The sequence below is a fragment of the Falco rusticolus genome, chromosome 5 (genome assembly GCF_015220075.1).
Source record: "Falco rusticolus isolate bFalRus1 chromosome 5, bFalRus1.pri, whole genome shotgun sequence".
NCBI classification, from domain to species: Eukaryota; Metazoa; Chordata; class Aves; order Falconiformes; family Falconidae; genus Falco; species Falco rusticolus.
The window spans coordinates 16471344-16498744 of NC_051191.1; the positions used below are offsets into that span (position 1 = coordinate 16471344).

General features: G+C 41.1%; 1 protein-coding gene across 3 annotated transcripts in view; it reads left to right on the forward strand.

The window, feature by feature from the left end:
* Positions 1 to 1670: 1670 nt before the first annotated feature.
* Positions 1671 to 27401, forward strand: part of SLC26A5 (solute carrier family 26 member 5) — a 36629-nt gene continuing 10898 nt past the window's right edge. Inside the window, exons 1-10 of one of the 3 annotated variants that reach the window (XM_037390374.1) lie at positions 2483 to 2570; positions 9619 to 9678; positions 15700 to 15913; positions 17663 to 17802; positions 21046 to 21156; positions 21702 to 21883; positions 22370 to 22534; positions 24567 to 24719; positions 25935 to 26017; positions 26112 to 26259. In XM_037390374.1, coding sequence (XP_037246271.1) covers positions 15747 to 15913; positions 17663 to 17802; positions 21046 to 21156; positions 21702 to 21883; positions 22370 to 22534; positions 24567 to 24719; positions 25935 to 26017; positions 26112 to 26259 — 1149 coding nt within the window. In that variant the 5' untranslated portion in view covers positions 2483 to 2570; positions 9619 to 9678; positions 15700 to 15746. Of the gene's footprint in view, positions 1799 to 2482; positions 2571 to 9618; positions 9679 to 15699; positions 15914 to 17662; positions 17803 to 21045; positions 21157 to 21701; positions 21884 to 22369; positions 22535 to 24566; positions 24720 to 25934; positions 26018 to 26111; positions 26260 to 27401 lie in introns of those variants that run through there. The other 2 variants (XM_037390373.1, XM_037390372.1) reach the window with 2 other exon arrangements.

Here is a 27401-nt window from a genome sequence, read left to right on the forward strand (position 1 = left end):
CAATTAGTGTAACATAATCCACAGTGTGGACTACTGTAACTGTCAAAATGATTTATACTTTTGTGGGTTTTTCTAGCAGGACATCTGCTACTCCCATGTTTGTTTCAGGCTTTCTCCCCTCCCTCCTCTTTGTGTGGGGTGTGTAAGTACAGGTCTGTCTGTGGTATGTTACTGCAATATATGATTTACCGGTAATAAAGCATTTCACAATTGCAGTACATTAGTGGTGACGCCACACCTTTATAAGGTAATTACACCTGCATTCTAACCTGCCCAAGTTCAGGAAAAAGTAGCTTTCTGGATAAATAAATATGAATCAAACAGATGTCTTTCCCAAAGTATCTCCATTTACCCAGCTCTGTATAACCATGGCATCCAGCACCATTCCACATAATGTCCGATGTATGTGGTGTATCGTATATATCACTCTGTTCATCAAAATGCCTTTTTGTTACAGCCTATTTTTGGATAAAACTGGTTTAACAAACTTCTTATTTAAAATGCAACTTCTGAAATGTTTTGACCTTGAAATTTCTGTTTGACAATACTGAAATTTAAAGTACCGTATTTCAGCTTGAATTACTTTAAATTTTATTGATGTTACTCTTAAACTCTTAACAAGGGCTAACACATCAAGGAATAGTTTTAAGGTTTTCAAAATTATACATTCCTGTAGACACCAGTTTTACAATTTTTGCCATGGTCTCAGTGCGTAAAAAAATTTAAAATGTTTTTTTCCTACCAGTTCTATAAACAAAACCAAATCTCTAGGAAACTGAGCAGCAGGTAAACATTTTCACCTGGGTGGGACAGCAAGCAAGCCATCATTACATTGGAAAACATTTATAAATTGGAGACTGAAAGATGAGATCTGTAAAGATATTTCACAACTAATTCCTGTGTATTCACAAAGAAATTGATAACTATATATCCTTTGTACCCCTAAAGAAATAAAAAGCCACACCAGTCACTTAGGAGGCTGGCCACCCCGAGGCCCAGGCTGAGTGTGTTTTTCACCCAGCGGAGCTAGCAAAAAGTAGCTCCTCATTAAAAAAGAAGAGAAATAATCATCAAGTCTCCTGAAGCGTTCAGTCAACATGAAGTCCTTTAGCACGTTCTACTTTGACGATCATTTACACGACTAGCATGCGTCCCTGTTGGATGCCTGGGGCATACCCTACATTTCTTATTAGTCAGAGCATTGCTGTCTACGTTTCCAAATCAGACAATGAATCCCGAGGCAGCTTCTCTGGACTTTGGGGACAACCCAACAGGTGTATTCCAGGACCACCACAGCGCGCCTCAGCACCACCCACCACAACCCTCCTCCGCGCAACAGCAGCCCCCAGGCCGCACCTGGGCGGGGTGTCACCGCTACCAGCGCCCACCCCGCGCTCCCCGGTCACGGTTTGGTATTTCAATCTGAAATATACTTTACTATATTTAGCAAATGTAGCAGGGAAGAAGGGCCGTCGGCCGCAGCCGGGCACCGCGGCGCGAAGGGCGCTGCCGGGCGGGCGCGCGCAGCCCCCTCAGACGCGCGGCGCGCGGGCGGCCCCGAGGCATCCTGGGACTTGTAGGCGGCGGCGGGCGCGCGCCCGGCGGGGGCTGAGGGGGGACTACGAGTCCCAGCCGCGCCCGCGCTGCTGGCGACCGGCAAGGGGAGGAGGCGGGGGCTGGCGGCCCGGCGCCGCCCGCCCCGCACCCCCGGCGCTCACCTTGGGCGCGGAGGGGAGCGGGTGAGCGGCCGCCGTCGCGGGTGACTCACCGGCGGGCTGGACGGAGGCAGCGCCTGGAGGTGAGCGGAGCGCGGCCGCGCCGTGCGTGGGCCGGCGGTGGAGGGGCTCCCTCCCGAGGGGCGCGCCTCGCCCTGAGGAGCGCCCGGGTCGGGGTCGCGCTCCCCCTGTACCCGCGGCTCCGGCTTAGTCATCCCGGGCGGGGGGCTGGCCTGGGAGGCGGAGGGGTCTCGCACGGTGCTGCCGCCTACTCGCCGTGCCGTCCCCCGCTGCCTTGGCCCGCGCCCCGCGCCCGCCGGCGGGGCTGCCGAGGCTACGTGGGCGCCGGGAGCGGTGCGAAAGGCACTTAACCGGGAGCGCGGCCGGGCCGGGCGGGCCGCCTGCCCAGCGCCGGCACCAACGCGCGGCGCGGCGAGCGGCGCCCACGCTGCGCCTAACGGCGTGGGACACGCGAAACACCCGGGCTAGCTCGCAAAAAGAAGAAAGAAAGAAGAGGGGGAAACTACAGAGATCAGTCATTTCCTCTTCTGGTAACTGCAGCCCGTTGACTTTAAGCTGCGGGTTGTCGGTTTAGGTCAGAGTGGCAGTCTGCTGTCCACGAGGACTTGTAATAACAAGAAATAACGTGCTTTGCTACTAGCTTCCACCCAAAAATCTTCAAAACCCTGATTGAGCTGTCCCTCCACCCTCACCTCCCCCAGTTCTCTGGCAAAGAGTAAGGTTGTGAGTTTCCCTGTGTCGGTGTTTTTCAACTTCTGGTCTGCAAGCTGTGGGAACGTTTTGAACCCCTTAGAAGGGACAGGTGAAAGCGACCAGGAAAAGCCAGCTAGAAAAGTAAGTCGGCTTAAATTTGCTGTGCTGTTATTGCAAAACTTTTAATTGTCTGAACATTGAAATATGATTGAAAGCTGTTTCCAGGATGCTTCAACATTTCAGATAACCCAGATGGCTGTTGCAGCAGGCATTTAGAGATAGCCCAGTAGTAAGAAAAATAACTTTAAAATTTCTGCCATTATTTCTGCTGATGATTCAGCAGAATGTACATGCATAATTTTTTTGCCCAAAGATTTCATAGAGATTAAAATTTTCACGTAGACTTTTAAAATGTCTTCTACTAGATGTGCAGTAGAATGTATTCTGTGTTAACAGGTGTCTTGATTTATATTACAGAATTTTCATAAGTAACAAGCTACTTTACTAGCTGCTGTAGAAATGGAAAAACTGAGGTAATTAACTGTGCAGTTTCGGAAGCAAGCACGTGTAGATGACTTGCACTGAATTAACTCTGTGGGGATCAACTCTCACACTGGCCTTTCTCACGTGGTAGTAATTAAATTCTGAAATACTTGATTTATGGCAATTCTAAGCCTTCTCACAAAACACGATAGGTGTTCCGGTTCTGCATTTAGCAGTATTCCTGAAGTGTTTTACACTGTCTTGCAACGTACTGTGAAATGTCTCTGAAATGGGATGGGGAAAGAGTATAGGTAGAGAATGGAGTGTCACCTATGCAAAGCTCCTGTTGGTAGATGATAAAGCATATTTATTTGCAATACCATTTACCCCCTTCTGTAGATTTGAGGGCCTTAAACTCAGCAGCACTGAGCTAAAAGCTTAAAATGCTTAAAGGTATATTGGGTTATAACCAGAATCAAGTTTCAGTAAAGGAAAACTCTTAAGTCCAGTAAGAAAAAAAACCCAACCTGCTGCTACTTCCAAGCTTAGGTTCTGATTACTGAACCATATTTCCTCTGCCAAAGTGATCTGTCCAGAGCTGATGTGGTTTTTTGACGGTACTGTATGAACTCTCTGTAGGGCAACAGTTTGCTTAAAGGCTGTCACACAATTAAAAAAAGTTAAGATGGCTAAGCATGATCCTGGGGGAAAGGGCCTAGGAAGTGGCAAAGTCTTTAGCCTCTGCCACAAACTGAGCCCAGTTTTCTGAGCTGAGTTCTTACTGAAGTGCTCTTTGGGTTCAGCCATCGGATCTTAAGACTTGGGGCACTAAACAGCCATAATGTTTGGAGTCTCTGATCCATTACTGTGGTTCAAATCATATGTTTAGCACACAGTTCTTCATAGGTATTGTAGTCTGTGCCCAAGGATGCAATGTTTTTAGAACTTAAATACTCCAAAACCACATGGGAAGTTGGCTATTATTTACCACAACACTAAAATCATGCAATACTGAGGCACAGATCTAGCACATGGCTGCCACACTGTTGTTCTTTTGCTAATAACTCAAGAAAGAGTAACTGAATATGGATTCATCTGCTTTGACTATTATTATAGTATAGACAGACCACTGTTGTCTTAAACTGTTATTTGGACTGTAGCTGTAGCCTCTGTGAATGTGACCAAGACCTCTGTGGAGCACATGAGTTGCCTAGGGAAGCACAGAGACCTTCAAGCTCTTCTGCCTCTCTTGATTTGGCGGATTGTCTGCTAAAGTCAACCCTGCTGGAGAGCTACAAAGGAATCTGTAACTCTGGAGCCTGCTGCTTTTTTTGTGTTTTGAGGAAGTTTTCCCCTGGAGAAGACAAGCCTCTGCTCTATGATTTGGTGGTGGTGATGGGGGGTGTTCCATGTTTTCTTGGCATAAGACCCGCCCTGTGCAGACTGTCCTATCCATGCTGGCTTGCTCAGCTTTAACTGGTTATGCCAGTTGTTACCAAGCTAGAGGTCAGTGTGGTAGCAGGTACAAGTAATGTAAGCTTGACAGGATTGGGCTGGAACCAGAAATAATTAGGCCCAAACCATGTCTGACTTAATAGGCAGCGAGCAAGTCTTAATATATCATTGTCCTCTAGTTCCCAGTTTGAATGCACAGTGACTGAAGCATTTACATTATGGTCACTTTCCTAGCAACTTCCTAAAGGTATCCAGACCGTTTCTCAAGTCATTGTCCTACGTGGTAGCATCAGGCCTTTAACTGATTAATGGAAGGACAGTGGATCCCAAAGAATAATGGAATTACAATGGTACTGTATCTGTGCATGTACATTAGATTTCAATTTGATGATTAAATCAGAATATGCAAAAATTCTTAAGAAGGGATTTTGTTACTTCAGCCGTCCATTCTTCCCATGCTAACATTGGCACATGGGGAGAAAGCCAGAAAGCCTTTTATTCTTGTCTATTAATTATGCCAGCTTCTCTCCAACATTAAAAAGGTTGCTTTAATTCACAACTCAAGATTCAATAGCTTTCATGGGTTCCCTCATTTCTTCATACCAGTCACTTTTCTTCTGAATGGCTTTACATGAGAGTCTTCTGGCATCTCTCATGCATTTCCCCATGATCCAGCATTTACTTCCTTCTGAATCTGAAGAAGATGAACTACTGACTGCTGTTTTTTCTTTTATTTCATTGCTGGTATAATTTTTCTGTAAGAACTGGTTTTCTAAAGCTTGTGTTTTTCTGTCGGATCATTTGTTAGATCTGTAACTTTCAGCACAAGAAGATCATGCTGAAGCTAAAATTCTCAAGCTCAAATTAGCCTATTCCCAGTTAAGTTTAAGGAATTAAATACCTTCCTTATCCTGATGTGTTTCCCTCCCTAAATCTGTTAGCCAGCACACTGTTGTCCCGCTAGATAGTATTTCTTGATAGTGTTTGTTAATATGGCTACAAGACCTGCCATTGCTATTATTTTGTAGCTTGTTATCTATAGCTTTTTGCTCTTCAAAATTATAAGCAGCAGTGGAATCCAGGTCTTGTACTTATTTTCTACATGCCTAGGTAATGAGGAAGCTATAGACAAACAGTGTCAAGTATTTCCATGTGTATGAAGATACGGCTGTAAGTTTGTGCAGGCAGTTGAATGGGTTTGCAAGTCAGTTGCGTTGATAAGATGTAGATTTTATTAATGATCAAAGTGTGGGGAATTTGGACTATTTTTCTCCAAGACTAGCGTTAACTGTGTGTCTTTTGTTTTGTGCACTAGCAAGCTGGGAAGACCTATGTAACAAGCACTGGTGTGATTGCCTTCTTGGGAGCTTTTTGACAATGAAGCTGTATTTTGCTGCCTGGGTGGTGCCTCTCTTTCTCCAGGCTTCACTGAAGAATTCTTACCACTCTTGCACAGGCAGTGGATCAAGTTTTACTGCTGTGCGTTCACTGTTGCCTACTACCATTTTATACATTCCATTTTATTTGCATTCTTGTATTGCTGTGGGTTGTTTGGGGTTGTGGTTTTTTTTTTTAGCTAATTAATATCTTTTAATCTATTAGTTGAAACCCTGATACTCTGGCATCTACACTGGGCTAGAGCTAAGGTCAATTTGTTCATTTTCATTTATTTTATGGAAATTGCGTTCTGGGGAAGGGCTAGGACTTTTGAAAACTCCTCAGAAAACCTCTCATAATTAAAGCATGGACAGAATTTTCCAACCTAAATTGATGATTGCAGTGTCTGTCATTTGAAACATCCTTGTTAAGAGTTCTGTGTCGTAGGGCCAGATCAAATTAAGGATTGAGCTAATGAGGTGTTGCAAAATTTCAATTTTGGGCACCTGGTTTTCATGGAGCAGAATTCAAAACTCTGTATACCATCCAGGAGACACCTTGGATTGTTACTCAGAGGTATCCACAGGAAACTGCCTGTTCCTGTTCTTGGGGAGCCTTGCTAAGCTCAAGTATGTCTGAAGAGTCATGTAAGGAACAAAAGTACAGATCTGTTGTAGATACAGACATCTGTAATATCCTTTCTAAATACTGAAGTTTTGCTTCTGCTATCATAACTTCATGGCATAACATGGTTAAAGTCCTTTCCCAGAGGAAGCTAGACCTGAGTTCAGTTACCACTTCAGCGTATTGGGATTTAACCCTGCATCTCGTGTTTTACTAGGATAGTGCCATAGCTATGCAGCTTTGACATAATACTGGTTTTGAAGCTGTCCCAGTTTCTTTATCTTCTGTCTCTGGACCATTTCATTATTCAGTTTGGAATTTTGCCCTATACTTCATGTTTCCTTGTTTTCAGTTCTGTATCATGTGTTTCTGGTTTTATTTCTTTGCCAGTTTCATGTTTAAAAGTCAATGCTTATGATATTTTTTTTCATTATGGCATTGCAATGCTATAGATGGTGCTGTATTTGCATCCATATAGTTGAACAGATGACCTGAGTCTTTAACTTACTACAGATGTAGTGAGTCTGGTTTTCTTTTCCCTACTTTCTGGTGACATTTTTCTTTTGCATATGTGTTTCTGAGGAAGGAAGGTTCTTGCAAGAAATCACCAGAAAATTACTCAATGAAGCTTTCTTCATTCCATTTGATGATCCTCATCCAGACACCCTTGTTGCTCTTCCGGTTCCTTCATTCTGGCACCCTGTTTTAGTGTTAGCTGTTGCAGGAATTCATTCATAGTGGGTTGTTCTGCCAAACATGCTTGAAAATCAGTTGGAGAACTCTTGGCCCCTAGAGACCTGTTTGAACTAAACTCTGGGACTGACATCTTAACAAAACTGATACAGAGGGTGTTTTGGTAGGTAGATTCTTAGCTTTACTGCATGCTTGGATAATGAACACCGCTACTGTCTTAGAGCTCTTCACAGGATACAGTATCTTCAGTTCTACCTAATAAATGCCACTGATTCATGAAGACCTCACAGACATATCTGAAAGTCCTGTGCTTCAATAGCCTAGTAAAAGTAAAGTATAACTGAACAGATAGGAGTGTGGTAGGTTGTTTTATCATTCCTATACTCTGTAGCATAGAACCTTTGACGTATGAACATGTTCAGCGCCAACTAGTAACTAGCATTGGTCCAAAGCAATTTCTGTATATTGTCCATCTTATTTGATTGCTCTGTTTGAGATTGTGGAGTCATTTCTTTAGCTGTATGAAGGTTAGTCTTTTTACTTGTGTAGTTAAGAACAGACACAAGGCTGTCTGACATTTAAAATGTGGGATCTGTCATCAGCCAGAGGAGAAATGCAAAGGTGAGTCTGCAAATAAATAAAGCAGGGGGTTGCTGTGAAATACTTATCAGAGCAACTTATCTATATGTTCATTTTGCTTACTATGAACTTTAAATATTTCAGGGGAAAGCAGTATTGGCCTGTGTTTGCTGTGCATTCATGGCCTTAATGTGTAAGCTCAGCATCAAGATGTTGAGGAAGGTCATTCCCACTGACTGGTAATTGCCTTTAGAACATGAAGCAACACCCTTAAGTACATAGGAGATAGGAAAACAGTTGGATAATACAATCTTAAACAAACAGCAGTTGTATATTTGGGGACAGGATCTGTCACAAGTCATGTCCTACTCACTGCTCCTGTAGGATTTGGTTTGATACCTAGTGCACAAAAGATACATGCAGAAAATGTGTATTGTAAAGTAGCTGCCAAGAATGAAATGTTTCTTCCAAATGCAGATCCTGATATGGATAGGGAAGTTGAACTTCTCTTGTAGCTTCGATAAATAGTTACTGCTACTACTTTCCCAGATAGTGTCTGCGCTATGCTGAAGTTCTTTTTGACTTTGTCAGAAGCAACAGTTCTTCAGGATTTTCTTCAGGTACTGTTCTACAGGGGGGCAAATCCTTTCAGAAACTGTTAGGAAGATAGCCTTGTAGTGGATCCTTGGAGACATTTCAGACCATCGTATTAGTTAAGTAAGGTAGGTACTTCATGCCTTGTTTTCAGCAGTGAAACTGGAATGTAAATTTATAGTCCCATCCTAAATGCCCTCTTCTCCCCTCCCCCACCTCAGTCATTTCTTCCTGTGATGACACTGTGTTTTACTATCCTTCAGCTTCCCCTGTGACTTGAGAGGTTTGCACTGTAAACATGATGACTGAAATGATTCTGGTCATAAATAATAACCTTCTGTCTCTTTTGTGTGTGTTTTTTTTTGTTTGTTTATTTTTAGCTTGATGGAGTACTTGACAGGCTAGTGATGTATGTAAACAGGGTTGATGAAGCAGATACAGAGGGGGAGTATTCTTTTGGTGGTTTCTCTGCTGAAGGAACTGTATCATGTAACTTCTTCCTTCTGCACAGACATTTGTTTGATGTCTGCTACTTGTTCCACTTTGCCAGAAAAGATCAGCCAGCTGCTGGAGGTCATTGGTGCACTGAGGTCACACGAACTATAGAAATTATTCTGGGTTAGCTTGCTGTATATGCATGATCTTGATTTTATGCTCTCTCCTGTGATTATCAGCTGGAGCTTTACAATGAAGACTGCTCCAGCAAAGTTTTTGGCAGTGGATTGCCTCTGGAAAAATGAAGATAGCTAATGATTACCTGTCTCTGAGGGGGTGTATGTCCTTATCAGTTGGCTTAAGCATGACAAGGGGGTCATCAGCCGTGGTGCCGTTCTGATTCACTTACCTGATTCCACTATCACTGGCTACTGCTTTTGGATTTCAGAAGGGGAGGATGCCAGATTCAGACCCAAGGTCACTGAAGCTACAAAAAGCAGGAATAGGTATGATCATATTTGCAGGGTTCTCATGGTTGTCAACAAGTTTGCACTGGAAACAGAAGCTATCTCTTATCTATATCTGAGAGGGAAGGAGACCAGTATTCTGCTGCTCAAAGTGCTCCATGTGTTTGTCTTATGTGGAATTAATTAAACAGTTCAATCATCATAATAGGTTCCCAAAACATCCTCTTGTTGAAAACAAACATGAGATTGCTGGTTGATAAGAGATACCAATAAGATACTAATAAATTCATTCATCCATGAAGCAAATCTTTGCAGGCTAAAGTATTTTTTGGCATGGAACATGAGATATAAAATACTCTTATCAGTTACATAATCTTTTTTTATATATACATAGGTGTAATTTGTACACATAGGTGTAATTTGTTACTGTTTTCTGAGACAAGGATCTCTGTGTCTCACATGCTGTTTTCTGCTCTTTTCAGTGGACAGGATCAGTTTATTAGAGGAAAATATGTCATACTGAGTCCAACAGCCTGAGGAAGGTGAGGCTGCTGCTGTTCCATACCCCCGGGTCCAACCACTATCAAGGCTGAAGATGCATTCCCGGCAGGCACAAGCACACAGAACACATATACACAACATATTTACGTATATATATGGCAAGTTGCACAGATTAGACGGGCAACACCAACAGCTTCATCCTCCTTCCCTCTCTGGCTAAGCAGGATGGAGGTCCAGTAGTGAGAATATGTACACATATATAGAGATACATGCACACACATGTATGTACAAGGTGGGTCCCTCCAGCAACTGCACTCAGACACTCAGTCTGCCCAGTAGCTACCTCTTGCACCCCAGTCTCCCCAGTTGCTGGTAGCTGGGCATATGAGCCCTCAAGTTCATAGCCCCAGTCCATTTGCTGGTACAGATCATCACATGCACGCATGTGTGGCTGGACTTCACTTCCCAGGTCCCAGTAGCGGCCTCCCCACCCCTTGTGCTCTTACTGTGGGATACACAGACGCTTTCACACCCAGACTGGCAGGGACCCCCATGGTCCTATAGCTGACCCTCCTGTGCTGCTCTGGACCAGTGGAGGTGAGCCTTTGGTGGTCTGGTGGACCTGGGAGTAGCCCAGCAGGGTATTACCCAGGCTGTTTGTCCTGCCATTGTCCCTCTGAGTAACTCTGTGGACATGTAGAGGAGCTTTTTATCACACAACCCAGCACAGGTTATGTAGCCATCTCACCTTTCTATGTGCAACAGAGTGGAAATTTTGCCTGTCTAAAAGCTATATAGGAATTCAAGGTCCTGATTTTTTATTATCATTCCCCCCACGCCAAAGGTTCACTCCTAGAGTGCATTTATTATCTTAGGACTTACACAAGGAAAATTTTATTTGCTTCACAAGTTATTTCTGAATTTGTGAAACTTTACATGAAGGCTACGGGTCTAAAGAATCTTTTCATTGGTGGATTTAGTGAGAGTGGTGGAGGAGGAATGAGGATGATAAGCACAGGCCAAGGAAACTAGGAGAGCACATTCCTTGTGACCCCACCCAGTCATTTTACACCTTTGTGCTTGTTTTAAAAAAAATACTTCTATTTCAGCTTGGTCTAATTTTACACACATCACTGAAGGTGATAGGATAAGTGGAAGGGCATAGGGCACTGGGGAATGAGGCCAGAGAGGAAAGAAATAAATGAGAAAACATGTGGTTCCTGAAATTGTCTCAGGTTTTTGGGCTAGCCTCTTAAGACAGTGGAACAGACCTTGCAGTAATGCTGCTTTTCAGTGTACGTTTTGGAGAACATGTTTTGCATAGAGTGGTAGCATTTCCACTAGCCCTTTGGCTGATGATGATCACCTGTACTTTTAAGCTTAAAGACAAAATACTTCATAGACTTTGCAGTTTGTGAGCAAACTTGGAATTCCCCAACAGATGCATTTTTCTACTATAACCCTGTACTAGTGCTTTTCCACTATTTAAAGCAGCTCTGTGCTTAGCTACCAGAAGAAAGGTTTTCTGCACTTTTAAAACAGGCAAGTCAATGGATCTGCTGCTGACTCCCCCCTGTTGCATTAGGTAGTTCATATACATTTAAGTTAGATACACAAGGTTAGGAGCCCCATTTTGTAATTATAAGCCTATTAAAGCTGCAGTAGTCACACAGTACACTATTCTTAATGTCTCTTTTTTTTTTTTCCCTCCTCTCCATAGTCATATTTTGAATCTAAGGAACAGCAGCCATATCATGGTCCTTATCAATTTTCTGGCTGCAGTCTAATTCATGTGGACTGGATCAAAAATTATTGTCCTCTGTAAGAATCAGTGTAGGTGGCTTGACAGCCCTGCTTTATTGTCCAAGATTGGGAAAAGAAAGTACTTTGTTATTAGTAATAGTGTTATAAATTAATGTTTGCTTCACTTTTTTAACACCTTCAATTTGATAACAGCAGTAAAGACATAGGACAGGCCTTTATCAAGTCAGATAAAGAATCACCAACTCTTAAGTCTTTTGCATACAGCTTTTAACTACTTCAGCTCAACTCTTATCTGGCTGATAAGATTAATGGCAGTGTTTCTTATAGCTCTTTAGTTTTATTCTTGCCACGAAGTTCAAAGGTTGTCTGAGAGCAGTATTCCACTACTAATTAAGACTCAAATGCCCAGACATAGCCTTTCTCTTCCTTTCGATAAAGCTCTGGGAGTTTTCAAAAATCATAGCAGTAAACTTTGTTTTAATGAAAATGGCAGTACCTGCTTTTGCTGTTCCTCGAGCATGCTAGGAGTGAAGAGCAAGGCTGAACTTCCAAGCCTTGGATATCTCTGCTGGCAGATTGTCATACTGCTATTCAGCAAACACGTGGAGAGACGCTTCAACCAGTCACAAAATGCTGCGATTTTGCTTCTCTATGGACAACGCATATCATCTGTTGTAAAGACAAGCATCTCAATCCTTGCTCTGTGTGGGCTTTTGCAAAAGAGATGGGTGGTATTAAAGACTTTCATCTTCTACAGCTTAGTATTCAAAATGATCATCAGAGAACATGGTTATATAGGGCTGTTAGGATGAAGTTGGTGACATGACATGGAATACCGAAAATTATGCATCCAGCTATAGTTCTGGGGTAGTTTAGGACCTGTTTTAATGGCATGTGATTTCTTCTCTATGTTCTGGTATCCACTGTGAACCATAGCTAAACACAAGATCCTATCATATCCTCCCTCACGTTTCCTTTGTGTTAGATGGGTCTCATGATTCAGTACAGTATAACTTCCTTGTTCAAACAATCAGAAATGCTCAATCTGCGGTTTAAAAACCTTCAGACCGAGTGATGGTGAAACTTGGGTTGTGACCTCTGGTAGTATTTCAGACAAACACTCGCCATCATCTGGATAACTGATTTGGAGTTGAACCCTGTTCAGTTAGTCAAATACATCTGTATCATTTATTTTACCATGACAAACACAGGCAGGACTGAACTTCTGTTGTTCTGTATATCCTTGTAGTACCTGGAAGAGTCTGGGCACATGTACAGAAACGAGAAAGGAACTGGAGATGGAGATCTTAATACCTCTCCAGATCTAGATTTACATTACAAACTTGCGTGGCTCTTCCAAATATTAACCAATCTATCTGAAGCTTAACAAACTTGAATGTGGAAAGTACATATCCCAATCAGAACCTGAATTGTTTTGGGGTTAGAAGGGGGCTGTTTTGTTGCTACATCTTTCCCATACTTCAGCAGCTTGTCTTTGAGAATGCGCTGGGAGACACAGCCTTACAAAGCCTTGAAAAATACAAGATAAAGAATATCACTGATGTTCCCTTTTCTACCAAACCAGTCATCTTAGCATAAAAGGCTATCAAGTCAATGAGTCAGGTTCCATGGACTTGTGTATGTCCAACTTGTTTAAATATTCCCTTACCTGATCCTTTTCCATTTATTTAAGTTTTCCTAGCTCCAGGCTTTCCCACTGGTCTCAGGGGCTGCTGAAAGCTGATCTTACCAGTAGACTGAGGCAAAGCTCGTCTTTCACCATGTCCTTTATCACCTTTTCAGTAGAAGGCCCACATTTTTTGTAGTCTTCCTCTTGCCGATACACCTTCTTGTTGCCTTTCATGTCCTTCTCCAGATTGAGCTCCTGGTAGACTTTGGCGTTCCTAACCCTGTCCCTGCATGCTCAAAGTGTAGCTCTGTATTCCTCCTGTGTCATCTGTCCTTGCTGCCACCCCTCACATGCTTTTTTTTCATGTATGAGTTTTGTCAGGAACTCCTTGTTAATCTATGTGAACCTCCTACCACTCTTGCTTGAATTCCTGTTACTCAGGATGGACCATTCTTGAGTCTGGAGAAGGTAATCCTGGAAAATCAGCCAGCTCTCCTGGACACTTCTCTTCAGACCACATTCCATGGGATTCTTCTGAGCAGGTCCCTGAACAGGCCAAAGCCTGCTCTCCTGAAGTCTGGGGTTGTAAGCCTACTATATGTCTTGTTTCTCTCAGGATGCTGAGCTCCACTATCTCATGGTCCCTGCAGCCAAGGCTGCCCCCAGGCTTCATATTCCTGACCAGTTCTTCCTTGTTTATAAGTATCAGGTCTGGCAGAGCGTGTCCCCTTGTCAGCTCCTCCATCACCTGTGCCATCACTGCACCTCAAAAGGCTCCTGGATTGCTTGTGCCCTGCTGCGTTGCCCTTCCAGCAGATACTAGGGTGATTAAAGTTTCAGTTTCACTGGGCAGAAGTTCATACGCTAGGATTCCTGGGTAGCTCACTGTTTGTGATGGGGCAAGGTGTGAAGTAGAAAGTGGCATTTGTGGATAGGTCGATACTGACATGGAAAAAAAAGCACTACAGATGTCGGTGGCCAAACATACATCTTAGTATGGATGGCATTGCTGTAAATATGAAGTAAGATACATGTGATAATATGGAGGTGAGAAAAAAGCCAGAGGGCTGCTCAGATGGGAATTGCTGGTAGAACAATCCTATTCTAATGTCGACTGGATCAAAATCTGGAGGTAGGGGGGAAAAATTATTCATCTGTGGAGAGTTACAATTTTCTAAACAATAACACAAGGAAACACTTCACAAAATGTCATTCAGGCTCCCCAGTGAATGGAAACTATAGGAAGATGTAAAAGAAACTTCAGATGTGTTTCAGGGGTGCAAAGGTAACAAGTTCTGACAGTACCTTTGATATGACACTGATCTTACCAACAAGGTTTAAGTATCTTATTTCACATGATAAAGATGAAGTAAATTTTGAATATGGTTTAAATTTAAAAAAATATAATTTTGGTAAAAATATCCTTTTGTGACTATGTAGGGAAAATATTGCTTATGAAATAATGAGAACTGAAGACATGCTAGGCTATGTCTGCTCTGTGGGATAGAGAACAGCAAACCCCACATGGAAAATTCCAGCACCTTTATCAAACTGAAGGCTTAGGTAGCGATATTGGTATTTTGCTGCCAGGCAGACTGTATTTGCTGAATCAGAATGTTGGACCAATCCTGATTATCTTTGAGTGTTTAGGTAGCAATTTGTTTAATTTCTGCGTGGCAACCCTTTTCTAGGAAAGTATTGATGTACAGCTAAAAATTAAACACCTCTGGGTTAGCTGCCTTGGTTGAAGGCAAACACATGCTTAAGTGACTTGCTGGACTCGAGCCCAAGGGCCTTGTTCGCAATTATGGCTCTGTTTCCCATTGCACTCACGTTCTGTCATCAAATGTAGCATTAGCCAGCATCTCTGCTTAACGATATAGCAGTCCTGTCATTTTGCTCATAATTTGGAGTTGTTTCTTGCTCCAGATTTCTAGAAGCAGGCAACACGGGGCAAAGGAATTAACAGAGTATCTCCTAAACATGTTAAGATGTTTATGACGCTGAATCAGACAGATGAATAGATGTTTACAAACCTTCTGGCTAGTTTTAAAATTGTGTGCATCTCCTGACTCCTGTTTTAGTGGGTGCAGGACTGAGAATAACAGAAATGACACAACCATTGAAAGAATAACTTTTTGAAAGTAGTCAGTTGTGCATCCTTGAGATGCTGTCTGGAAGAAGAAGCCTCTGAAAAGTAGGAGAAGGCAGGCAGATAAATGGACTGGCTATCTGGAAGAAAGAAGTGGCTTTCTCAGTGTTAAAACTGGAGTTCTGTCTTTTGGAGGTGGACGTGACAGTTTGTGAGTAAGCAGGAAGTAACTCAGCAATAAAGTAATCTCCCTTCGACACTGACTTTTTCTTTAAAAACTTGGAGGGGGGAAGTCCAGATAAGCATGAATATAACCTTTCAATTTTGTTTGTGCAATTATTTACAAAGTAATTAATGAAAAAGCTTTCTTTGCCTAAGAGAAGCATAAATTAATGGCTTCCATTATAGTAAAGACATGAGTGTGGTTTTTTTACTTACTGCTGTTAGAGACAGTCTAATTAGTGCTTTTAAACTGCATTCACAGTTCTTGTCTCTAGCTTGTCAAAATACATTCTTTGAAAGGAAATTCCCAATCTGAGGTTAAAAATGTAACCAAAATTCTTTTTGGTGCAACAGGTTTTTCAGTGTAGGCTGTGGAACTGTTCTTCCTTGGCTCCTGCTCCATGACATCAACTATGGAACATGCTCAAGAAAAGGAAGCATGTCTTGAGCAAACCCAGAGGTATTGTGTGGAGAGACCAATATATAACCAAAAGCTCTTGCAAGGACAGCTACACAGACGAGAAAGAATACCTCAGACTTTAAGGCAGAAGATTGCACATTCTTGTCGGTAGGGTTTTTGTCTTATCTTTATTTTATTGGTTAGAAGTATTCTAATTCTTAATTGATTCATGCACACAGCTGGTAATCTCTTCAAAGAAACCTAAAAGATAAAAGCACTAGTTCTACTTTGATTATTCAGAAAGACTGTGATGAAATTGTATATGTGGTTTTATATGTTAATATATAACTGTATTACAAAATGTTGGATAAATTAGTTTAACTGCCTTCATCAAAATGCAAAGGAAAAATACTCAGTGTAGGAATGTGAAGTATTAGTCAAATCATGTGATGTGAATTCATAAGACCCAGAAAAATATCTGTCCTTTTTACATGGAAATACTTACAGCCAGTTTGTGATTCACATGATCCTTTAATGGAAGAAAAGTGGAGACGTATGACAGCTGCGTAGAAATCTAAATTATTAGTCTAATAAGGACTTAGTAGAGGCATTCTGTGGATTTTAACTAACCGCCTTGGAATCCAAGTATCATCTGGTTAGACAGGAATTGTTTTTAACTGTGCAACTCTTGCTCTGTGGTACCAGAGGATAACGAGGAGAAACTTATTCTAGTTAAGTTCTCATTAGCTTTACATTTATCCATGCTTCATTTGCAGAGCTGATTCTGTTTCTTGCTAGAACCTTGTTCTGCAAGACAACAAATGATTTCTGCCCAATTGCTTGTCTGTAAAATATTCCTGTTCACATGATTTGACATTTGGAAATCCGTTTTGGTTAATGGAATAACTGTTCTAATGGTGATGGCACCTAATTCCACCTCAAAAAACTTACCTGTCCTGAGTAAAAGATGTGGATCTATATCCTCCTGAGCTATGACTACTTGTGATTTAATCTGCTTAAACATGGAGAAATGTGGATAACTAGTTCTGCTCTCACTTGTAGCAGTAAGCTTCTCACCATGCACTTTAGTCCCGTAAGAATTCAGAAATGTTAACGAATCTCTGCAGTTCTCTTGCAGTTCTCCACAGAAAAGCATATCTATGATCTCAGTGTTATATTTTTACCCAAGGTTAAACTTTCTTACCACTGTACAATCCAAGGATGATGCGTGGCAGTACTGGATAGAGATATTTATTTCCTGGCTCTATTCATTTGTCATGAGTCAGGGTTTCAAAAGGTTAATAACTCTGCTAAGAGGCACAAGGATCAGTATTGTTGACTTTGGTGCCTTTCCTTTCAGGGTAAAGAAAGGTTATGTTCTCAAATAGCCTTAACGTTAGCCTATCAGTACAAGTGATAGTAACAAGCATTAGTGAAATAATAGTTTAGAAAGAAAAAGAAAGCGTAAGTATGTAATATGTTATAATAAAAAAGTATGAAGCATGCAAATAGGAAATAAAAATAGGAAAAATCACTGCAAAGTACTTTGATGAGTGAAAACCACTGTCAGAAAGCAAGTTATCCTCAGGGGATTGTTACTAGGAATGATTTCAGCAAAAGGTGTTGTGTGACTGCTCAGTCGTGCATGGTCTTGAACAGTTTCGCTTCCCACTGACCACCAGCCTCACAAGACTGTGATTCTCTCCTCCAGTTATGTAAGATTTGTGAACAGCAACCAACACATGATAAAGGGCTAGTTGTAGCTGCTTGTGTTTAAGCTTTGTCCAGAAATTAGTCTTCAGGGGCCTGAGTCTGCCTTTAATAAAGTGGTTTTCCTGCATAGGGATGAAAGACAATTTTTTTTGACCCTTGACCACTGCTAGTGTCTAACTTTTTCTTTCTGCTTTGTATTTTCAGTTGTTCTTCTAAGAAAGCCAAGTCTCATCTTTACAGTTTCTTACCAATTTTAAAATGGCTTCCCTGTTACCCAGTGAAGGAATACTTATTAGGAGACATTATCTCAGGTATAAGCACTGGGGTTATGCAGCTTCCTCAAGGTGAGTATCTCTCTAGATTTATTTATCCCTTCTTTGCTTTTTCTGTGTGTGCTTTTATGGTAGTGCTTGGCTTCCTGAACAGGTGCTCATGAGAAAAGGATGTGTATTTCAGGGGGTGTGTGGAGATCAGTACGGCATTCTGCTGACCAGCCCATCACGATGATGTCCTTGAAACTGCAAGTCAGTGATATGCAGCAGACTCTGAGAGAAGCATACCTCTTGGATCAATACCAAAAGCTCTCAATAACAGAACCAGCTTCTTATAGTCTAAACCTTTGCTGAATGCACTCTCTTATTTTCTGATCCCATCATCCTGAAAGTTGTAGCAAATTTCCTACAGAGGGTAGCAATATCTAATAAACATATAGACATGTTTCAGGTTGACAGCTGTTGCAAAGTAACCAAACTAAATTCAACCAGAGAAGAACATGCAAGAAACCAGAGACTGATCCCTCTTTCTGTTAAGGCTAGAAGTCACAGGTTTAAGCTGGAATGATAGTAGTGGGAAGTGATTTACATAGTGGAAATAAATCAAAAGTATATTCTATAACAAGACTGAAAATCTGTGGAATGTCTATTAAATTACTTGGAAGTTTCACCCCAAGCGGAGCCTGGCCCTGAAGTAGGAGCAGGCTCTGTGGAAGATGAAGAGAAAGCTGGTGTTCACTTTTCTGGTCAGCTCTTGGTGACTGAACCAGTGGAATCTTTTGTTCAGCCTGACACCTTACTATCAGCAGTTTCAGAACTGCAGTGGAGTTAGTGACAGGGTTTTTATAGCAGTATCATGATGGGGTGTCACCATTGCTCTGGGAATGGCAGCTTCATGACAGCTGCCACAGTCCCAGTAGATTTCCTCAGGAGGTCTCGGAGTGGAGAGAATTTTTGAATTTGTGCAGAGCCCAGTCCAGAGGAGTCCTCATGCTAAGGGTAATGTAATTAAGCATTTCATATTTCATATCTCTACCTCACTTGTTCCACTTAAGGCTGAGGCAGGTATGAAGAATTAATCTGTAAATCCGAGAAGCCTAGATTTTAATAGGTGGTAATCCATTAAAGCAGTGGAATATCCTAATTTAGTCTGTGCAGTTGACTTGTTTATTTCTGTAGCTTCCTGGGTCTGTGCATTTTTTTTATAATTAAGGATATTTTTTCTTAGACAAATATAAACGTCAGCTTATGTTAAATTGCTAAGTATGTGGTTAACTGTCAGCAAATCTGCCATACAGTAGACCCAAACATTACCAGTTGTATACTGAAACACAGTTTATGTGATGATCAGATAAGGACACTAAAATTTAAGTGGTCAGCTATGAACTTTATAATTAAGTTGTGACTTCGTTTTAAACTAAATATTATTCTTTTCTTCGGTGACTGCAGACATGCCCTTAAGCTGCTCCTAATCTTTCTAAAAAGGCAAAAGTTGAACTTTTATTTTTCTGGAATGCATGTAATTCTATCAAGCATGAGTTCAAAGAAGCCTGGGGATCATTCCAGGCAGAACTGAAATGACCAGGGTGTTTAAGCTGTGAACTCCTGTCATGTCAATATCTCTTTATTTCCTTGGCACTGACAGCCTCTAAAAATGCCAGTACAAATGAAAAGGAAAAGGAATAAAAGGGTATTCAGATAGGAACTTCACATAGACCCACCCTTCTGGTTTTGAAACCACTAGTTTTCAGTTCTGGTCACTTGTACTGTTAAGTTCATCACCATATTAAAAGCCAGGCTGTTATAGTACAGGGTGTTCTGCTGATTCTCTTGGCATGAGAGGTAGCCCCTGGGGCAGAGAATATATGTGGGATGTGTTTCAGCAGTACTTAATGAAGAGCTCACTGCTGCAAGAGAATAAACAATACTTAATGAAGAGCTCATTGCTGCAAGAGGATAAACGATATCATCATTCCAGTTCAGATAGGAACTTGAACTCTTGGTTAGGACTTGGCCATTGCTTAGGGCATGAGCAAGACTGTGAGCTATTATACTGTGCAAGAGTGCTTGGATGACACAGAAGATCCTTTCCTGTTCTTATTCTTTCGTTGTAACCTGATGCTTTGTCTCTCAGTTTGAAAATACATTAATAGGAAGAGGTGTTTTCAAGTATCACTAGCTCTCCATGGTGGGTGAACCATTGCTTCCTTTCATAATTTGCACTGGACTGTTGAGCTTTTTGGTCCTAACTTGGACCAGTCTGCCCAAGTGCGGCAAGAACACACAGCTTCCTCAGGTGTCGTGAGTCTGCTCTTGTGAAGGTGAAATGGAGAACAAAGCCAAGCCAGGATACAGCGTTTTCTTCTCAAGGCCCATTTGTTCAGTTCTGGTGTCTAATTTGCATTAATGCAAGCCGTGTAGAACTATGTATTTTGCTGGAACTTGGGACCATAATGTGCCATATCACGTGGTGCACACAATTTGCTTGTGAGCCTGGTCCTATGGTAAGCACATGCTCGGTCACGCAGAGGGGGAGCACTGTGGGAGGTGTCCCTCCCTGGTGGCCCTTAGAGCAGTTTCCCCACAGCTCCATTGCCATGCTTGCCAGCCCCCCTTACAAACAGAAATGGTGTGGGTTGCACTTCCACTGCCTGGAACTTGGACAGGGCTTGATAACAAAAAGGACTTATTTTTTGGGGAAGAATATCAGGCTATAAGCTCTCTATGACCTTACAGATTATAAGCAATGATTCTCTGCTCATTTTATATTTTGGAGCATGTTTTGCAGAAACATAGACTGTTATGTCATCCCACTTGTTCTGCGGTGAAGATGGAGGGAGGTGTTTAAACAGTCATAGATTACCATGAAGGTCATGTCTGATGAGAAAAGCAGAAGAAAAATTAAATGTGTCCCACTGTTTATGGGGTTTGGGGTGTTTCAAATTACATTCTTTGACAGACAAAAGGCAACAAAAAGTGCTTGTTGGCTATTAAAAAGTACTTCCAGCCCCAAAGTTGAAACAGTGAGAGCGCAGGTGCACAGATGTATGCACAAACATGCATGCACACACCTGCAGTGCCCATAATTAGATACTTCTGGTTTCCTGACTCAAACCATTAGGTTTCTAGGCACTGCCCTACAGTATTATACATGTTAAAGAGTATTTGCTGCAAGACTTCTTGTTTTTTAAACCTGTGATATGTCACAAGATTTCCTATTAAGTGAGTTCAGTTTTAGTAAGCTTAAATCCTTTTGCTTCAGATGGTTTCTTTCTGTCGTTTGCTTAACATATGTATTTGTGTCTTGTTTTCTAGGTTTAGCCTATGCTTTGCTGGCAGCTGTTCCCCCAGTATTTGGCCTATATTCTTCATTTTATCCTGTCTTTCTGTATACTTTTTTTGGAACCTCCAAGCATATATCAATAGGTATATCTGTATGGATAACTGAAAGTCTGTGTGTGCATGTGTTTAATAAAGTTGTAAAAAATAAAATTGGGGAAGTAGGAAGTGTAGTTGTTTTCCATCAATTTGAATTTAAATGAATAGGAGAAATACAGATGTGTCAAACAGTAGTAGTATTTTTTATTGTTAATTTATCCATCCCACTTAGAAAGGAATAGAAGAGCATTTTTTGTCATATTAGATCTAGAAGTGTGTGCTGTGAACTCCTGAACTGTAATTTCATCACTGCAGTCATCCTGTGTGGCCAGGACGAATCTCTAATTTGCATAATAGAAACGGAGATAGAAAAAAATTATGGTGTTTACTTACTGTAGATGTATATGTTCACCATCTAACTAGCTTTAATGGTGCTGAGTACTAGAGCAGATTTGGGGACTGAAAAAATAAAATATTTAGGTAGAAAATTATATTATATTTTAATTGCACACATCTCAATAAGAACCACTCTTAAAAAAACCCACAAACCTCCAGGATTTTAACAAATTATTTTCCTTTCCCTCTTACTTCAGGCACCTTTGCTGTGATTAGTATGATGGTTGGTGGCGTTGCTGTGAGAGAAGTGCCTGATGAAATGATATCTATAGGCTATAATTCTACTAATGATACAGATTTCCTTGAATATTACAATGCCAGGGATACCAAGAGGGTACAGGTGGCTGTGACTCTCGCTTTTCTTTCAGGAATTATCCAGGTATGTGCTTGCAGTTAACTGTAAGGGCAAGTTCAGATGCTGCTGCTAGACTTGCAGGGTGTGCTGGGTCACGGTGGATCCCCTGTCAATAGACTTGTGCTTCAGCACTGCACTGTGTAGACTCCAGACTGCTTTGTGGCAGCCCATAACAGAAGTGGGGAGGGGTGGGAAAAATGGGACCTTCCCCCTTTCATTTTTTCCTATTGCATCAGAAAAACTCAACCTGATGTTCTCTAATCTGTCTATGAATGCATACAAACGCATATGTTTATCCATATTGCACACTGCACCGGCCAGTGACATGGAAGATTTGGTGCATTGATGGCTGCTTACTGAACTGTGGCTTTAGAAAGGCCAAATTCAGGTTTGCCTTATCCGGCTGGGGCATTGAAGTAAAGAGAGGTGGCCTGTGGCCTGTGTGCTATACAGTGCTGATGTTCAGGCTACAGTGGGAGTCACGTGGTTAATAATTCTCTTCTTTGTTAGTTGTGTTTAGGTTTCCTTCGATTTGGATTTGTAGCCATCTATCTAACAGAGCCTCTGGTGCGAGGATTTACTACTGCTGCAGCAGTTCATGTCTTTACTTCTCAATTGAAGTATCTCCTTGGCGTTAAGACTAACCGGTACAGTGGACCCCTCTCAGTTGTATATGTGAGTAACTACATTTACTAAACATGCAAATTCTGCATTATCTGGATCTAGTACTTAGGATTTTTCCTTTTGTTTGTTTGTTTTTTTAATTATTATTTTGGCATTAAGTGGAATGACGCTTTAGTATTCAAAACTGGGTATGAGGTCTCTAAGTGCCATAGCAATATATGGACATCTTAAAGTGCAGCATAGGCGCAGCTTGGTAGTTCAACACAGTCTGAGATGGGCAGGTTTTAGGATTCTGCTAAGTGTAGTTTTGCAATATGAACACCATAATGTTCATTGAAGCAAGGAAAACATGCTGCTAAAATGCTTCATGTCTTGCAAAGCTAGGAAATTTTATTCTCAGAACCTTGCCCAGTCTGTATTTCTTTAATTTCACACACAATTCCTGATGGAAATATTCTTCATTTCCTGTTTGTAAAGCTGTTTTATAGCATGGTTGGACACAAAGTGCTGTGTGATCATAAATGTACCTGTTCATTAGAGCAGTGGGAAAAACTCATGTCAAATAAGAACACTCAGTGTAAAAAACTGCCATTTATCAAAGACCCTGAGCATTAAAACTGATTGTTCAGAGCATGTAGGTATCAGGTATTTGATGTAGCTCATAGTCTGATCTTCCACTCACCTTCTGTCTAACACATTGTGATGCAAGTGGACAGAAGAAAAACCATGCAGTGTAAAGTTATGATTTGGCTACTATGACTTAAGTAAAACCAAAACCTCTTCTTCACTCAAATTTAAAATTTACAATTGTGCTCTGAAAAAAATGTAATGGATCCTATGCAGCAAATTATTTGTTTAAAGGGACATTTCTAATCAAAATTACATCCAAAGCTTTTAGGTTTACATGAGCGTTACTTTTCTTACTGTTATGAACAAGCAGAGTTGAAATGCATCTGAACCTGATTTGCCTGCCAGTCTAGGAAGCCCCAAGTTGTTATCACAAAATCAATGCTCTGATTTTACAGACAAGAACTCCTGAGTGGAAGAATAGGGAAGATCTCAGGTATCTGTGAAAACCCAAGCTTTTGAGCAGATTGATGGCTCAGCTGTAACGAAGCTTCAGGATTTCGACTACGTGAAGGCTATAGAAAATACTTTGTGGGAGTCTTTCTTGTGTATTTATGCAAATATAACAAAACTTTTGGAAACAAGGCTATACTAATGATTAATTCCTAAATTTGCTGTTTGGTTCACTAATCCAGAAACCAGATGGACTAACTGCCAAACAAATAGGAGGGAAGGTATATATTCAAGTTGTACTACCAGGACATCTTGAATGTATAATATCCTGATAGTTGCTGTAATTTTCCTTCTGTCTACAGAAGGGTATGTACATTTTCTTTCAAAGATCTCTCCAGAGGTCATTTGTTTATTTTTATTTTCTTAAATGCAGTGGAAGGAGAAGTAATTGTTAGGGGAATCATTTACCCTCTAGCACTTCTGTGTCCCAGCAAGCTTTCTTTCCTAACACCCTTTTGATAGTGTTTTCAACTAAAAGATATTTGGAATAATGGCCAGTGCAGCAGTGTTGCAAGATCATGGTTATTTAATCATATTGCTATGGTAACCTCAATGGTTGTATCAGCAGCCTTATCGTTTTACAATAGTTTGTGCAGTTTTAAGTAGATGTGACTTGCCAAAGAATATTTGAAGGTATTAGAAGGGGTTTGCATTTATTACTTTCAGGTAGCTGCCAGTATGAAATATGTGTGAAAATGTTGAAGATAACAGAAGTGGTTTAGTTTAGACTTTTTCCCCCATGATAGTTTTTTCTCCAAATTTTTGCCCCATTTGAGAAAGACTGATATCGTAAATGATTGCAAATGCATCTCCCTCACAGACATACTCTGAATTTCTGTGTTTTGTGGGAACAATGGGAATTTTGGTGAGGCACTGATTCACTGTGGTTATAAATGCAGAATAAAAACACAGCTGAACAGCAGTGTATAATTTGTTCGTTTGTGGCAAATCTCCATAATTATATTTTCTCAGGAATAATTATGATACTTTTATTGCGTTACAGAGCATAGCTGCGGTGCTTTCAAAAATAATGACGACCAATATTGCTGCATTGGTCGTTGGATTAACGTGCATTGTTCTATTGTTGATTGGCAAGGAAATCAATCTCCGGTTTAAGAAGAAGCTCCCAGTTCCTATTCCTATGGAGATCATTGTGGTAAGCCAGTTGTGAAATTCTATGGCTCAATTATATAAGTATTCTAAAGCAGTAGAAACTGTCTCATTTTCTATCAAGTCTTATTGAGCTTTAGAGTAACTTCTGTTGAACATAATTCATTTGACACTTCATCCTTTTGAAGTTTTGAATACTCATAAGGTTAGGCACTGATGTGCCCAAGTTTTAGGCATAAAGTCCCAAAGAAGAATTAAAAACCCATAGTCCCCTATGGTAACGAGTAGGTAGAGATTTGTTGTAAAACGCACTTTATCCTGGAGTTTCAGCACCTGAATGATTCTCTGTGAGACATGCACCTGAGCAGCATTTCCCACATGGAGTCCAGGAGCTCAGAACCCCCTCCTGAAGGAAGGTGTTTACGGGTGCCTGTTTCAGAGGTTCTGCAGGGCTTGCGTGCTTTTTAGAATGCGGTGGTAGAAAGAAGCGCAGGAACCAGCAGGACTTACTAATTGGCCTTCCTTTCTCTGTTTCTGAGACTGATAACTGACTGCAGCATTGATTCTGTTTTGAATGATTACTCTAAACTGCATGGATAAAGCAGACTATCTTAACGTACACAAAGCCCACATCTTAGATAAACTTTCACCTTTAAAAGCGGCTGGATTTAAAAATGAGTTCTTGGATAACTAGAGCTCTCAAACAGCCTAGTTTGAGATCAGAGCCAAGAAAGGGAATAACAGGGTATGAGTACAATCTAGACAGAAGGAACAAAGAAAGGGACGGTATTGAGAGATGATGGAAGTGGTGTAATAGGTATTTGACAGTAAGGCAACAGCAAAGTGATCTTACACCTGTTCCTTTCACTGCTGCTGCACCAATTCTGGTTACAGATAGCATGCAGGTTGTGCACGTGAAAATATGGCAGTGCAGACGTCTTTGGCTTGTCCTTGCATTTAATTTCCTGATACACTATTCTGCCTGAGCTTGGCTGAGGTAAAGGGCATTCAAGTGATTCAGATCGTACCATGGCATGTTCCACTTCACTGTTCCCAAGAAAATTTTATAAAATCTGGGGGGGTGAACATGATGGAGGGAAAATCGTGATACTTCCTCCTTTTTATCTGCTTCTTTATTCTCTAACTCTTAGAAAACTGATTGACAAATAAATGTAATCGTAATCAGCTAACTGTTATTAGTTCTTCGAGTGGCTTTATCTCTTTCTAGCTGACGTTTACAAATGTGTTTGTGGATTTTTAGGTAATTATTGGCACAGGAGTTTCAGCTGGAATGAATCTGAGTGAGTCATACAGAGTGGATGTTGTTGGGAATATTCCTCAAGGGTAGGGATGATATATTCTTATTAAAACTATACCTTTTCCATATGGCATGTAGCTTTTATTACAGTAATTTGTAAATATTTGTTTCACCTTCAAGGTTACGTGCACCGGCGGTTCCTGAGATTCAGCTCATCCCAGCAATATTTGTGGATGCAGTAGCAATAGCAATAGTTGGATTTTCAATGGCTGTTTCAATGGCCAAGATCTTTGCCCTTAAACATGGTTACACCATTGATGGGAATCAGGTAAAAGCACTGGGGTTGCTTTGTTGAAAATTCTCAGTAGCACCTTTATTACATCATTAAAGTAGAATGGGATATTGGACAAAAATGAGTTTTTCTTTCGTAGTGGAGTCAGGTCAGGTTTTTGATAGCCTACACATGTAAATGCCAGGAGTTATTTTAAGTTCTTCTGTTTCCAGTTTCCCTTTTAGCTTCATTTTGGGAAGCTTGCTTCTGTTAGACTTGGACATATGCGTGAATATTAATTGTTGGGCCAGACTGTCCTGATGGGCAGCTACTTTCTCACTGCTTTCTGTAACAGAGCAAAGCATAATAGGGTTGTCATGCGGTAAATACAATGCCTTATGTGTCAAAAGAACTATTATCTGAAGTTTAGACATTCCAGTTATGTGTTACAGTTTCTTTTTATTCCAACCTATTGCAAATACGCAGCTTGTTATTTTCTGGGACAGCAATTGGTCCTGCCTATAGTTAACATTCTGATCATGATATGAGTGATCAAGGCTGTGGTAAGGACTCTCGAAAACTAAAACAGTGTGTCATCCTCACCTACTCTTGTCTTCCCTGTGCATTTTAGAATCAGTATTGCAGTTGGATTATTGGCAGATGTCATTGTGGTGTTAAGGGAGACAGAGTTCACATGCAATAAGGCATTTCTTAGAGCAAGCATCTGACAGCACCAGTCAGCAGTTCCCCCTTCTGGAAATGGCTGTCTTCCTCTGAGAGTAAATGGAGTTTGAATGACTTTTACCTACGGATTTTTATACCTGGTCAGATGAATCTCAGCCTTGATGTCATTGTTCTGTTACCCAAAGAGAGAAAAGAACAAATCTGTAGCTGCACAAATGGAATCAGCTCTATTTCCATTAGTTAAAGTGATCATCACTTCATTGACCCGAGTTACGCATCTAGATCTTTTCCTCAGGTGGTGTCAGCTGCTACTTTACCTGGATGTTAAACTACCGAACTCCTTATCACAGGATTCAGTATATGCGAAGTGTTTAAATGAATCAGAAAAAGGATTGTAGAAACGCAAAGAGAAAAAAATCCATCCAGAACTTCTGTACAGCCTGCTATAGGAGAGCCTGCTTTAGCAGGGGTTGGACTAGACGATCTCCAGAGGTCCCTTCCAACCCCAACCATTC